This window comes from Pleurodeles waltl, chromosome 9, assembly GCF_031143425.1.
Source record: "Pleurodeles waltl isolate 20211129_DDA chromosome 9, aPleWal1.hap1.20221129, whole genome shotgun sequence".
Lineage (NCBI taxonomy): Eukaryota > Metazoa > Chordata > Amphibia > Caudata > Salamandridae > Pleurodeles > Pleurodeles waltl.
Window position 1 is genome coordinate 1,087,115,315 of NC_090448.1, and position 13,664 is coordinate 1,087,128,978.

Genomic DNA, 13,664 nt, shown 5'->3' on the forward strand with positions numbered 1-13,664 from the left:
GTGTGAACGACATTGCTTAATTTGTAAATAAAAATGTGCCAGTACCCAAAGTCCTCCTCTTAAACATGGGCTGCTGAAATTAAATGTGGGAAAACTGAATACTGAGGCAGTGTAATACTAAATCCATCTCAGGCCTCTTCAATGATTTTAAAACCACTTCCTTCCCCTTCAGCTCACTCTTGCAGCTTTCTGTTTTCTACCATTGTGACACTATTTCGTTTTTCTCTTCCTCAGTCTTTCCCTTTCTTCTCTTCTCTTCTACGTGTGAACTGATTGGCATCTTTATGATTGACAATGAAGAGATTTTTAATACCGAGTTCAAGTTCGTCTGAGCAAAGTGAAGTCTCAGGTTCTTCAGAGAAAAAAGAGGATGGGAAGCGAAAAGCCAAGTACAGAAAGTATGATGACAGGTATCTAGATTATGGTTTCACATGTGTACAGGTTAATAATGAGGAGCGTCCTCAATGTGTAATCTGTTTAAAAGTTTTGGCTTTAGAATCCATGCTTCCAAGTAAACTAAAGCGTCATCTTGAAAGTCTTCACCCAAATGTGGTTGGAAAGCCAAGGGAATTTTTCCAAAGAAAACTAACAGAAGCCAAGTTACAAAAGACCACTTTCTCAAAACAAGCCAAAGTTAACAGTAACGCCCTCTTGTCTTCTTATAAAGTGGCCTATCGTGTTGCACAGTGTAAAAAACCACACACAATTGCAGAAGAGCTGATTTTGCCTGCTGCTGTTGATATGGTAACCATCATGCTTGGCGAAGATGCTGGTAAACAGCTGCTCAAAGTGCCTCTTTCTAATAATACTATCAGCCGGAGGATAAACGATATGGCTGACGATATTAACGATCAGCTCATCTGTAACTTAAAAGGCAAAGACTTTGCACTCCAACTGGACGAGGCAACAGACAACCAAAAAGACACCCATCTTATTTGCTATGTCAGGTTTGTTAATGAAAAAAAAATAGTTGAGGATTTGTTGTTCTGTAAGGAAATGAAAGGTGGAACTACCGGTCAAGATTTGTTTGCGGTTGTGGATGATTTTATGGTACAGAATCAGATTGACTGGGAGAGATGTGTTGGAGTTTGTACAGATGGGGGTCGTTCAATGGCTGGATGCTACCAAGGACTTCAAGCTCGCATACGGTCTAAAGCACCTAATGCTATTTGGACACACTGTATAATACACAGAGAAGCACTAGCAGCAGGAAACCTCAGTGAAGAACTGCATAATATTCTGAAAATAGTCACCAAAGTGATAAATTTTATTAAAACAAGACCAATGAAAGCAAGATTTTTTGCTAAGCTGTGTGAAGACATGGGTGCCGAACACTCATGCCTCTTGTTCTACAGCAGTTCTCGATGGCTGTCTCTCGGTAACTCCCTGCTTAGGGTATATGAGCTTAGGAATGAAATATACTCATATCTACACGATGATGAACATTGTTTTGCTGACAAATTTATTGATGCAGACTTTCTAATACAAATGGCTTTTCTTTCGGATCTTTTTGAAAAACTGAACACACTGAACAAGTCCTTGCAAGGTAATAATACTAACATCTTGCAGCTCTCAGACAAAGTTTCAGGGTTTAAGAAAAAAGTAATCCTTTGGAAAGGCAGTGTAAGCAAAGGTGACTATAAATGTTTTCCTTCAATGGACAAGTTTCTGCAAGACAATGAGATGGCATTAAAGGAGGAACTGAGGACAGTTTTTATTCTGTATTTGTCACAACTGCATTTTTACCTTCAGAAATATTTCCCAGAGGATGAAGTGGAGCCAATAAAATATGTGAGAGATCCCTTCAATGCTGAGATACCTCAGCATTTCAATAATGAGGAAGCAGAACAGCTCATTGACATTTCAAGTGACTCAACATTGAAAGTACAATTCCAGTCTCTGTCACTGCTTGAGTTTTGGTGCAAAACTCAAGATGAATACCCAGTGATTAGCAAGATTGCCCTGCGTGTTTTGATCCCGTTTGCTACTTCCTACCTTTGTGAAGCTGGTTTCTCAGCAGTTGCAGTGATAAAGTCAAAATATAGGGCAAAAATTCACCTTGAAAAAGAAATGCGTGTTGCGATCTCAAAAATAACACCAAGATTTGAGGAGCTTTCTAAAGAAAAACAAGCACATCCATCTCACTAGGATTTTCCAAACATAGGCCTTTCTATTTTGTTCACATTCAGACTCCCTGGTTTTTCTTGTTAATTAAAAAACATTTACTACAGAACTTTGTTGTGTGGTTAATCTTACATGTGTTCAAAAAAGGTTGCTAATTCGTGGAAACATTTTTGGCTCTTGATATTGTATTGTTTCTGACTTAACTGAATAAAAAAAAAAGTAAACAACTTGTATTTTTATTTTGTTACCAATATGATAATACCTTCATAGCCTACATCCCAATTATTTGCAGGGAGAAAATTTGAAGTACTCCTGAGGCTGGGCTTACATCGCCCACCCGAAAAAAAAAGTAACATAATGGGGAGCCGCGGGCAATGGCCAATGTAGGTGAAGGGAGCCGCCAGTCGAAAAAGTTTGGGAACCACTGTTGTAGATGGAGGATTCCCCCAATAGGATTAGGGATGTGCCCCCCTCCCCTCAGGGAGAAGGCACAAAGAGGGAGTAGCCACCCTCAGGGCTAGTAGCCATTGGCTACTAACCCCCCAGACCTAAACACCCCCCTAAATTGAGTATTTAGGGGCTCCCAGAACCTAGCAAGATAGATACCTGCAACCTGAGACGAAGAAGGACTGCTGACCTGAAAGCCCTGCAGAGAAGACGGAGACACCAACTGCTTTGGCCCCAGCTCTACCGGCCTGTCTCTCCACTTCAAGAAAAACTGCAACAGCGACGCGTTCCACAGGGTCCAGCGACCTCTGAAGCCTCAGAGGACTACCCTGCATCTAAAAGGACCAAGAACTCCCGAGGACCGCGGCTCTGCTCCAAAGAAGAAACATCTTTGCAACAAAGAAGCAACTTTTAAAGACAACACGTTTCTCGCCGGAAGCGTGAGACTTTGCATTCTGCACCCGACGCCCCCGGCTCGACCTGCGGAGAAACAACACTACAGGGAGGACTTCCCGGCGACTACGACCCTGTGAGTAGCCAGAGTTGACCCCCCTGAACTCCCCCACAGCGACGCCTGCAGAGGGAATCCAGAGGCTCCCCCTGACCGCGACTGCCTGCTTCTAAGAACCTGACGCCTGGTAAGGACACTGCACCCGCAGCCCCCAGGACCTGAAGGATCCGACCTCCAGTGCAGAAGCGTCCCCCAGGTGGCCCTCTCCCTTGCCCATGTGGTGGCTACCACGAGGAGCCCCCACCTTGCCTGCCTGCTTCGCTGAAGAGACCCCTGGGTCTTCCATTGAACTCCATTGCAAACCTGACGCCTGTTTGCACTCTGCACCCGGCCGCCCCGTGCCGCTGAGGGTGTACTTTTTGTGCTGACTTGTGTCCCTCCCGGTGCCCTACAAAACCCCCCTGGTCTGCCCTCCGAAGACGCGGGTACTTACCTGCTGGCAGACTGGAACCGGGGCACCCCCTTCTCCATTGAAGCCTATGTGTTTTGGGCACCACTTTGACCTCTGCACCTGACCGGCCCTGAGCTGCTGGTGTGGTAACTTTGGGGTTGCCCTGAACCCCCAACGGTGGGCTACCTTGGACCCAACTTTGAACCCTGTAGGTGGTTTACTTACCTGCAAAACTAACAAACACTTACCTCCCCCAGGAACTGTTGAAAATTGCAGTGTCCAGTTTTAAAATAGCTTATTGCCATTTGTGTGAAAACTGTATATCCTATTTTGCTTATTCAAAGTTCCTTAAGTTCCTAAGTGAAATACCTTTCATTTAAAGTATTGTTTGTAAATCTTGAACCTGTGGTTCTTAAAATAAACTAAGAAAATATATTTTTCAATATAAAAACCTATTGGCCTGGAATTGTCTTTGAGTGTGTGTTCCTCATTTATTGCCTGTGTGTGTACAACAAATGCTTAACACTACCCTCTGATAAGCCTACTGCTCGACCACCCTACCACAAAATAGAGCATTAGAATTATCTCTTTTTGCCACTATCTTACCTCTAAGGGGAACCCTTGGACTCTGTGCAAGCTGTTTCTTACTTTGAAATAGTACATACAGAGCCAACTTCCTACAGCCACCCAGCAGCGGGCAGAAGATTTGGGCGCATTGTGGAAGCCATTTATTCGGCTTCTTTCTGCAGAATTTACTGAGCTGACATGCCCGACCTACTTGAGAGTCTTGAGGGTGATTTGAATCATAGGTTGGAGTGCAGTGGGGGGGTCGCTAGAGGGGAAGTACGATTGATAATGTAGGGGTTAAGGAGGGGAAGGATAGATGGATGACACGGTCTTTCTGAGGGAAGCACTGTTTAAATGTTTTTTCTTTTTTTTTTAATATATGTTTGTGTGGTTCTCATCTGCGGGGCTGATATTCTGGAGGATTATTGGTCATCGCCAGTGGACACATGGCTCAGCAAGGAGAAGATCCTTTGGGGGGTCCATAGTAGCATGGTTTTGGGACTCATGAGAGAGACCTTTGTATGAAGCTACGATTTTGCTATTGTGCTGATATATATAATTGCGGCCCTGCGATGAGCGGTGTTTTGTATGTTTAGATTCTTATAAAACAATAAACAGATTTGATCTTAAAAATAATTGCCCGGCACCGGAAACCACTGGCTCAAATTAAGCACTAGGCATACATAAAGTCAAGATAGCAGTTTTTGCAAGCAGTCGGGCGATCCGAGTCCAGGCACTTCAGGACCTGTGAGTGACTAAGGCAACACATCCATCCCAATACTCTTCATGTTGGTCCCTTTCAGCACCGCAACACCCGATCACACAACTATGCTCCTTAAAGAAATGAAGCAGCATGCTTAGACGAATCAGGTCAATTATTTATGTCAAGATCCCTCCTGGAGAAAGAAAAAGCTGGAGGTAGCCAGGGATGTCTCCCTGACCAAGAAAGAATTCTTGATAGTGACAATGAGAGACCTTCGGATCGTCACGCAGCAAATTGAGAGGATAAAGTGGGTTATTTAGAGATTGGAGTACATGGTGCTTCATCACAAAAGTGGCAGAGTTCCCCGTCTGCTAAACTCCTGGTATCATCCTCTATTTAATCAGGCAAACCATCGTGTTCCCCCTGCCGCGCATGCGCTGTGTTTGCCGGCAGAAACCTTAGACTGACAGCCCAAGCACATCAGTCCCTCAGGCCATCTGCTGTTTAGGCTCACATTCTGACTGACGCACTTGTTTTCCAGTTCTTGACCCCAGGTCCTGAAAAGAAAAAAGAAAAATAACATGCCATCCAACCACAGATACATCTGCAGGTGATTAAAACACACGGGTGGCCGTAAAAATAAAGTGAGCCCTGGAAGTTCTATTTGAAGATTGGTCTCTGACACAGTTTTGGGTTGATTAGTGTCTTAAATATTTGAAGAACTGCAGAAGTGCTACTTTGCCAGTGTAGAAAGTGGTAATTTTGGCTGGAAAAGTAGCAGCCTTTGTTAACAACTCTGAAGTAAATATGTGAACACAACATCGCAACACAAAGTAAAATAACAACGTTACTAATACACAGCAGGTCACAACACAACAAAACACTTAAAACAGAATCCAATACAACAGCTATATATAGTACGACACAAAAACGTACCGGGCGATAATGCTGCAGAAAAGCACAACAGCACAAAAAAGAACACAATACATCACCACCACAATAAAATGCAACACTAAAAATAAGCACAATCGCTCTGGTCCCAATTACCACCTCCACAAATACGCGTTCATACCTCAGTAGTAAAACGTGTTTGCACTAAGCACTGCCTTACCGCTAAGGACGTGTAATAGCACCAGTCACTAATGTTTTGTTACATGGGCCTTTACCTTCTTGGGACTGAATTCCTCCAAATGGAGATCTTCTCGGCTGAGGATGTGGGTGCAGGGAAAACCTGCTCTGTTTTCCAGTCAGTGGCAGAACAAGAATTTTGGGAATCGAGTGAGAATCAAATTGGAAGTGTCCTGAACGAAGGCCTCGGTTCTGGCCTTTAGTTGTAATAAAACTTACACATGTCGGATGCTGACTTCCAGGGCCCAGTGAGATTCACAGCCAGGGTTAGATTTACCTATAGTTTGACTAGGGTTTATAATTCTGATTTACCTGAGAGTTGAGATATTCTCTCTGCCTTCGTTTCCCAAGCACAGTCCCCCTTTTCCTGCCTACAGGCAGATAATTTGCCCTAGTAGTTTTCATAAATGATTTTTAGAAGGTAGTTGTTCATTCCAAGAGACTGGTACATATACCAGACGAGAGAGTAATGTTTAATAAAGTTGAGCTGTTACCTGTACTTTTATCCATCTGCTTAATTAAAATGGTCCAACCGAAGAGAGTATTTGTTTAAAAGCTGCAAGTAAATGTTTGGGCGTGCAGGTGCTCGCGGCACTGACACTGGGGCACTTCCAGAGTGCTGACAGTCACGCAGCCCACATCTTGCTTACTTTTCACGTCTGTTGACAGATTCTTTTTTGTGGCAGCTGATACATATAACATTGAGCAGTCTTTAATGCACTTGCAACACTGTTCTGGCATTTGCAGCACAGAGAAAAGGGGCCTGCGCAAAGGTAGACAGTCAGTCACCTCTGCAGCTCCCCGGATCGGGTGATCCCAGCATTTTATACAAGAAGGAGGGCTCCTGCCTTGTCTGTGCTGTAAGTGTGTGTTTCTCTAAAGCAGCTACAATGTGCAGCATAGTCTGAGCTGACACCACATTGAGTGGAATAATAGCTCGTATTTAATTTTTTTGGGAAGAACGGTCCCTTTCGGAGTGAGCATCTTCCACAGGGCACTGCTCATCTGAGAAGAGACTGAGAAGTACTGATCTAGCTGAGGAAGTGGGTGTGTCCACCCATAGCAATAGGACCAGAGGCTCTACTTTGAGCTCAGTGGAAGGTACAGACTATAGTTTGAATGGTAAATGAGTAGTGAAGGGTGAGGAGGGATGATTGGACATGGTGCAAACAGTGCTGGTGGGTGAGAGGTAAGAAAATTGCCCCCTTCTTGCAAAAGCCCCTCCTACAGTACTGGCCTTCTTTTGTCAATGTCTATCACGGTTGCCCCTTGCAGGGCGATCTGTGTTTTGTTAAAGGTCTGCTGGATGCGTACGGCTTGTTTACAGCTGTAGGTATGGAGTCCGCTGCATATGTAATAAACTGTGGTAGGTATTATGATTTATTTCAATCCCTGCAGAGGCACTGAAAAGGTAAGAGGTATCTGACACTGAAGGGGAACACCATACAAAGTACTTTACGTTTATGATATAAAAACAGCAATTACCACTGGCTGCATGGACCATCACTTAAATCTACATCATTGTTTCGCTGAGTTGTTTGAAATACTATCACCAAGATAATCAATGCACCTTGGGGGCCGGGCTTCCATGCAGAGTATCAGGGAGAAGACGAGCAGAGAGAGCTCAAGTTGAGGCATCCAAGATATATGTGGACCAAGTATTACTGGAGGAACTATTGTTCACTCATGGACCCAGCTTGTACCAGGTGGAGGTAGAGCATTGCGCTAGAAGAAAAAGCACTGGAAGCTCTACACTGTACGGAGATACTCAGCAGAGGAGGCAAAGCCCTAATCACAGCGTGCCCACATGTGCAAAGTGTGATTTTAGACAAAATGTATCAAAAGCTGTAGGATCAGCATGGGGCAGAAGATGCAAAGGCACACAAATCAATGGCTTAGCCTGTATCAAAGTAAAAAAAAAATCACAAACTCATGGTAAACATGCAGTGTGCATGTGCTGTGAGTAAAAACGTCATGGGCGCACAGGGAGGGGGAGTGGAGGCGGACGGCAGAAGACGGGACAGCGAGCTTCCGACAGGCTGTGTGCCTGAGACTTCTGTCTTGGCGGTTTTGGTGTTTCTCTGCACGGCTGGAGGATTACAGCGTCTGGCTCCCTTAGACGGAGTTGTAGGGCATTAGCAGCGGTTGAGGCAGCAAAGTTGGGGCTTTTTGATGTGGATGGTGACTGGGGGAGCAGTGTGTTGAAGAAGGGATCAGCAGCAGCACGGAAAGGCGTGACTGGCTTGTAGAACACACTGGAGACAGGCAACGTGAGTGTTGTGACTACCAGCTTGGCTGGAATGGGAGTATAAAGGGTGAGTCTAGCAGAAACTAGTGGCAGCAAAATCGGCAAAAGGTAAACCCTTACGTGTCTCTAATTTCCCAGAACTGTTGAAACGCCTTGCGCGCATCCCAAAGCAATATATTACCTCATGCTGAGTGTATTTATTTGAGGAATTGGATATCTGCTGTAATGATACAATATTTGGACTCTAGCTCTTCCTAGAGGTTGAATCAAGTTCTCTCTGGTTATTCTTCCCAACCAAGTTCATTTGGCACCGGGTGTACTTTTGTATACATTTTCGTGCCCGCTCCACTCGCCTCAAGTGGCAGATATACAAGCCCTCTATGAAAAAAACAAAGTCAACAAAGCCAAATCAAGCTGGCTCCCACTGTAGAGTTAAAAGTCTAATTTTGCTGGCATTAAGTCAATTAGGCAAGCAGTCTTCAGTGCTTGCAGCAGAACCTAAATTACAACCTGCTGAGGGGTTGGAGACCAGCGATACGAACCCAGCTTAGGGGGTTAAAGAGAGAGGCAAACTCCCACAGCAGAGGCTTGCGTTCAACAACTGGCACAAATAGATCCGATGGCCTCGCTGCCTCTCGCTAGTGACTTAACAAATTCTGAGCTAAACTCCCAGGCGATGGAGAAGAGAACTCATCCAATGTAAGAAACAAACAGGGTTTGGAGGAAGAGAACCCAGCTGTGTTTAGTATTAGGAGTGACCTCTCTTTGCCCTTTTTTGGGGAGAATCACAAAGCTGGGTAGGCAGCTCTAAAGAGTGAGACTCAAAATCCAATTTTAATAAAGGCTGGTGAAGAGGGGAACCCTCTACTATATCTGCTATCACAAATTCTCACCGCCCAGGAGACCCAGGCTGAAAAAAATAAACAGGACTGTTCCAGACCCACAAAGCAGCTGTTCATTTCTGGTGAAGGAGAGAGACTGCCCCATCTCAGCATGGCCATTAGAAGAATGTTGTAGCTGAGGAGGAGAGTGTGCAACACGTGTATATCTTGGCAACCACCATTGTAGATTTAACAGGCTCACACTTCCTGATTTCAGCCTGTGGGTCTGCTACAGTCAAAACCCCGCCCGATCCCCTTCAGTTTGGAAAAACCCCAAAGGTTTGCAAGGCGTAAAAATTCAGGCCTTGCTTCATCTGGTTTTGAAGGAAGTACAGGATATTAAAGTAGCCCACGCCGATCTTGTCAGTAAACTGGAAGCAGCTATTGAAACCAGAATTTCAGATATCGGCATCCTCTAAACCACAACTGAGCAAAAGATGTCAGACCTCGAGGACATGATCGCCAAACAAGATAAATGGATCCAAAAAATGCAGAAGGAAATGAAGAGCATGAACGGGAAGCTTGAGGATCTGAAGAACCACTCTCGCAAGTCCAACCTGCATTTAGTAGGTGTACCTGGAAACTGGAAAACAAACTCCGAAATGGTAGTGGCGGTCACAAGCCTGATAGTGACTCATGTACTCAAGGAACCCTTTTCAGACTTTGTCAATATTGGAGCACATAGAGTACCAGCTGGCAAGTTACCCAGAGATAGAAAAAGACTTTGGACAATATTAGTACATTTTCAGGAGTATAGGTTTTGTGAGTGAGTTCTGTGAAAGGCCATTCAGTTGAAAAGCATGTATGTAAAGCAAGACTTTTCTTTTTCCAAATTTTTCCTGATATGACTTTTGAGACTTCTTGCCTATGATGGGAGTTAAAAAAAATGCTGAGTGAATTCAAAGCTAAAGGGGTGCAAGCCCAACTGATCCAACAAGCAAGGTTACAAATTTTGTGGGAGGGCAGATTTCATATTTTTTCAGAGACACAGGCAGTTAGAGACTTCCTGATGAAAGTGGGTAGGGTAAGAGCTGCTAGTGTTTAGTTCTTGTAGGCATTAGCCTTATCCTCGAGAGATCGCAGAGAACATGAAGTGAAGCAGATGAGAGGGGGAGACAGTCAATACCTCTGAGGGGGACAACATATTTCACCTCTACTATGTGGGCAGATGGAGGGCCTTGTATTTGAGGACAGGGCACTTCATGGTGGGGGGTGGGATAAGGGATGGTGGGGAATTTGGGGGGTGGTAAATTGGGGAAGGGGTGGGTTTGGGGTTTGGAGGGAGGGGGTAGCAGCAGGGAAAAAGGAGGTGCATGAAATGGAGTTTTGCACAGGTTTTTTTGAGAAGCAGGTTAAGAAGATACAGAACAAGGATCAGACCAAGCAAAGTGGATGCAGATGTGAATGTAGTTGCAGACAAGTATATTTATAGCACATAGGGCACTTTAAGATGCTAAGACACCATTTACATGTTATGCATTCAATTGATTTCTTGTGTGCCGCTGCTCCTAGTATTCCATACTCTTGATTTTTTTCAAAAAGATTGATTCCATGATCATTAGCTGATGCACAATCTTAGTCTAATAACAATTAGAACAACTACAATTAGAACAATATTGTTGCCATTTGCTTCAGCTCATTTAGTTCACCAGGATTCTTCACTTATAGCTACTTGGTTTTTAGACCTTTACTGTGGGTGTGTCTCACTAACTGTATTTCACTTACTGTAAATTCACACTATTTTTATTGAGCATGTTTACTGCCAGTTTCCAACTTTTAAGATAAGGTTGCTGCAGCACATATAGGGCAAGAGGCACTGGACGGGTTAGAAGTGAATACTTGCACGTGCATGTCTGCATATAAGCGGGATGCATGTGTGCACAGCCCAGTAACTGCACATGGGTACCCTGGTGCAGAATGGACTCTGCAAGGATTGGTGCTGACCTGGGGGTAGGCATTATGGTGGTCATTACAAGTTTGGCGGTTGCATGACCGCCAGACTCGTGGTGGCAGTCCCACCTCCAACAGGCCGGCAGTGGGACCGCCACATTATCACCATGTGTCAGATCACTGACCCTGCCAGGCTGCTGCAAGCGTGCAGCCTGGCGGTCCCGGTGGTTTCACATCCTCCAGGGCAGCGCTGCTTGCAGCGCCGCCCTGGGGATTAGGAGTCCCCATCCGCCAGCCTTTCCATGGCAGTTCATATCGCCAGGGAAAGGCTAGTGGAATGGGGGGTCGGGGGGCTCTGGGGGCCCCTGTACTGCCCATGCACTTGCCATAGGCAGTGCAGGGGCCCCCATGCACAGCCCCATCACGCATTCCACTGCCCGAATTACCGGCAGTGGAATGAGCGACTGGTGCTGCTGCACCCGCTGTACCGCCACATTGGCGCCGGCTCCATTAGGAGCCGGCGTCAATGTTAAGGCCCTGTTCACCGCAGGGCCAGCAGGCAGAAACAGTCTTTCCGCCCGCCGGCCCTGCGGCGAAGTCCTATTAGGGCCAGTGGGGTTCAGGCCGCACAGGCGGTCTGAGGGTGGGAAGAATTTGGCGGGCGGCCTCTGCCACCCGCCGCACTCTTAATGACTACCTATATTATTAGTGGGTAGTCATAGATAGGTCATAGGTCATAGATAGGTCACTAGTGCTTACTGGAAGACTGTAGTGCTACCACTGTATTGTACATAGAGGCAAAATCTGCTCTAAAAAGCTTTTTGCTCCAGTGAGGCCACCCAGTCCAGGAGGGTGTCAAACTGAAGTAAAACATGCATGGCAAGTTTGATTTTGCAGTTTACTTCATAAACATCAGGAATTGTCATATTTCTGTGGCTTAGCTCATAATCAGATTCCACGCCTTTGCCCCCACTATTAGCTCAATGTAAATACTATGCATGCCCCCACAGCAGAGGGAACAAAGCACTCCTCTCACAAAACAAGCAAATATCAGTGACTGACCTGGTTCCTGAGGAAGGAAGGGGTGAGAAGGAAATCTGTAATTGAGAAATAGCCTGTCATATAGCACCTGGTTTGGGACAGCCTAGGCCTGCTAGAACAAAGGAAGATGACTGGAACCAACACAGGAGAGGCTCCCCTTTGATGTTTTGGCAGGAGGGGATGAGGCAGCGGTATGTTATGTTATGTTTTAATCTATGTTATGTTTTATGTTATGTTAGCTTTTATAGTGCGCAAATCACCCATGGGGGTATCCAGGAGCTTTGTAGGAGCTGTGTGAGGTCAGCCCCAGGGGTTTACTTTAAAAGCCAAGACTTCTGATGCTTGCGAATGTCAAGAAGGAACGAGAAGTCTGCTGTGAGAGGTCGTTTTCAGGCTTTAAGGGCTCAGTACAAGAAAGCACCCGCTCCGCTCTGCTTTTGTGTATGCTTGGAGTGTGTGCTAGTGAGACACTGGTAGAGCAGAGGTGTCTGGAAGGTTGGTGGATGTGAATGTGGCTGTTCGGGAAAGCAGGGCCAGTGTTGTGGAGAGCTTTGTAGCTGTGGGTTAGGAGTTTAAGGTGTGCACGTTTGTCTATTAGAAGCCAGTAGAGTTGCCTACAGTGTGTGGTGTGATCTGGGCTCGGTATGCAAGGCTGAGGATTAGTCTGGCTGATGCATTTTGGGCAGTTTGTATCCCTCTTGTGAGCTGGTTGGTAAACCCTACATACAGGGGATTTCCATTATCTAGTCTGCTGGTGATGAGGGCTCGGGTGGTCGTTTTCCTGGTGTTGTCTGGTAGCCACTTGAAGATTTTCTTCAGCATCCTTATTGTGTTGGAGCAGGCTGAGACAACTGTGTTCGTGCGATCATGCCCAATGTGTTGTCTATGATGATTCTTAGGTCTTTCACTTGGAGGCACAGCATGGGGGTGTATCCATGGTCTGTGGGCCACCAGGGGGAGGTGTTTCTTCTAAACACTACCACCTAGGTCTTGTTTGAGTTTAATTTGAAGTAACTGAATTTCATCCCAGTGGGTACTTCTGTCATGCACCTGGTGAACTTGTCCCTGGTCTTGGGTGTTTTGTCCGAGAGGGACAGTATCAGCTGCCTGTCAGTAGAGTGAGGATGTTTATGTTGTCAACTTGTATGATGTTGGCCAGTGGGGCCATGAAGATGTTGAAGAGAGTTGGGCTGAGTGAGGAGCCCTGTTGGGCTCCGCAAATCAGATCTTGTGCTTCAGAGGTGCGGGAGGGGGCATATTGATAGATAGATGTCTGCTTTTTGGAATCATTGTTTGAGGATGCGAAGGAAGATAGTGTGGAAGGCTGCTCATAGGTCTAGAAAGTGGAAGGCTCCAGTTTCCCCCCTGTTGAGGATCATCCAGATGCCATCCATTGCTGCAATAACAATGGTTTCTGTGCTGTGGTTGGGTCTGAATCCTGATTGTGTGGTTCTAAGAAGCTGATGTGCGGCTAGGTGGTGGAGAGGTGCTTGTTGATGGATGTTTCCAGGACTTTGGCTGGGTAGGGAAAAAGGGATATTGGTCAGTATTTGGCAAGTTTTGTTGGGTCAGCCAAGGGTTTCTAGAGGAAAGCGTTGATGGCGGCATGTTTCCATAGCTCCGGGAAGGTGGCTGTACTGATGAGGGTGTACTGTACAGATAGGGGTGAGGGTCTCGCTGATAGGCATTGCTCCTTTGTCGAAGGTGTGGTGGGGCCGGGGTCCACTGTGGCC

General features: G+C 45.8%; 1 protein-coding gene across 1 annotated transcript; it reads left to right on the forward strand.

The window, feature by feature from the left end:
* The first annotated feature begins 294 nt into the window (after positions 1-294).
* Positions 295-2,148, forward strand: LOC138259791 (zinc finger BED domain-containing protein 5-like). Its single transcript, XM_069207679.1, has one exon. The coding sequence runs from the start codon at positions 295-297 to the stop codon at positions 2,146-2,148; it is 1,854 nt and encodes a 617-aa protein (XP_069063780.1).
* The last annotated feature ends 11,516 nt before the right edge of the window (positions 2,149-13,664 follow it).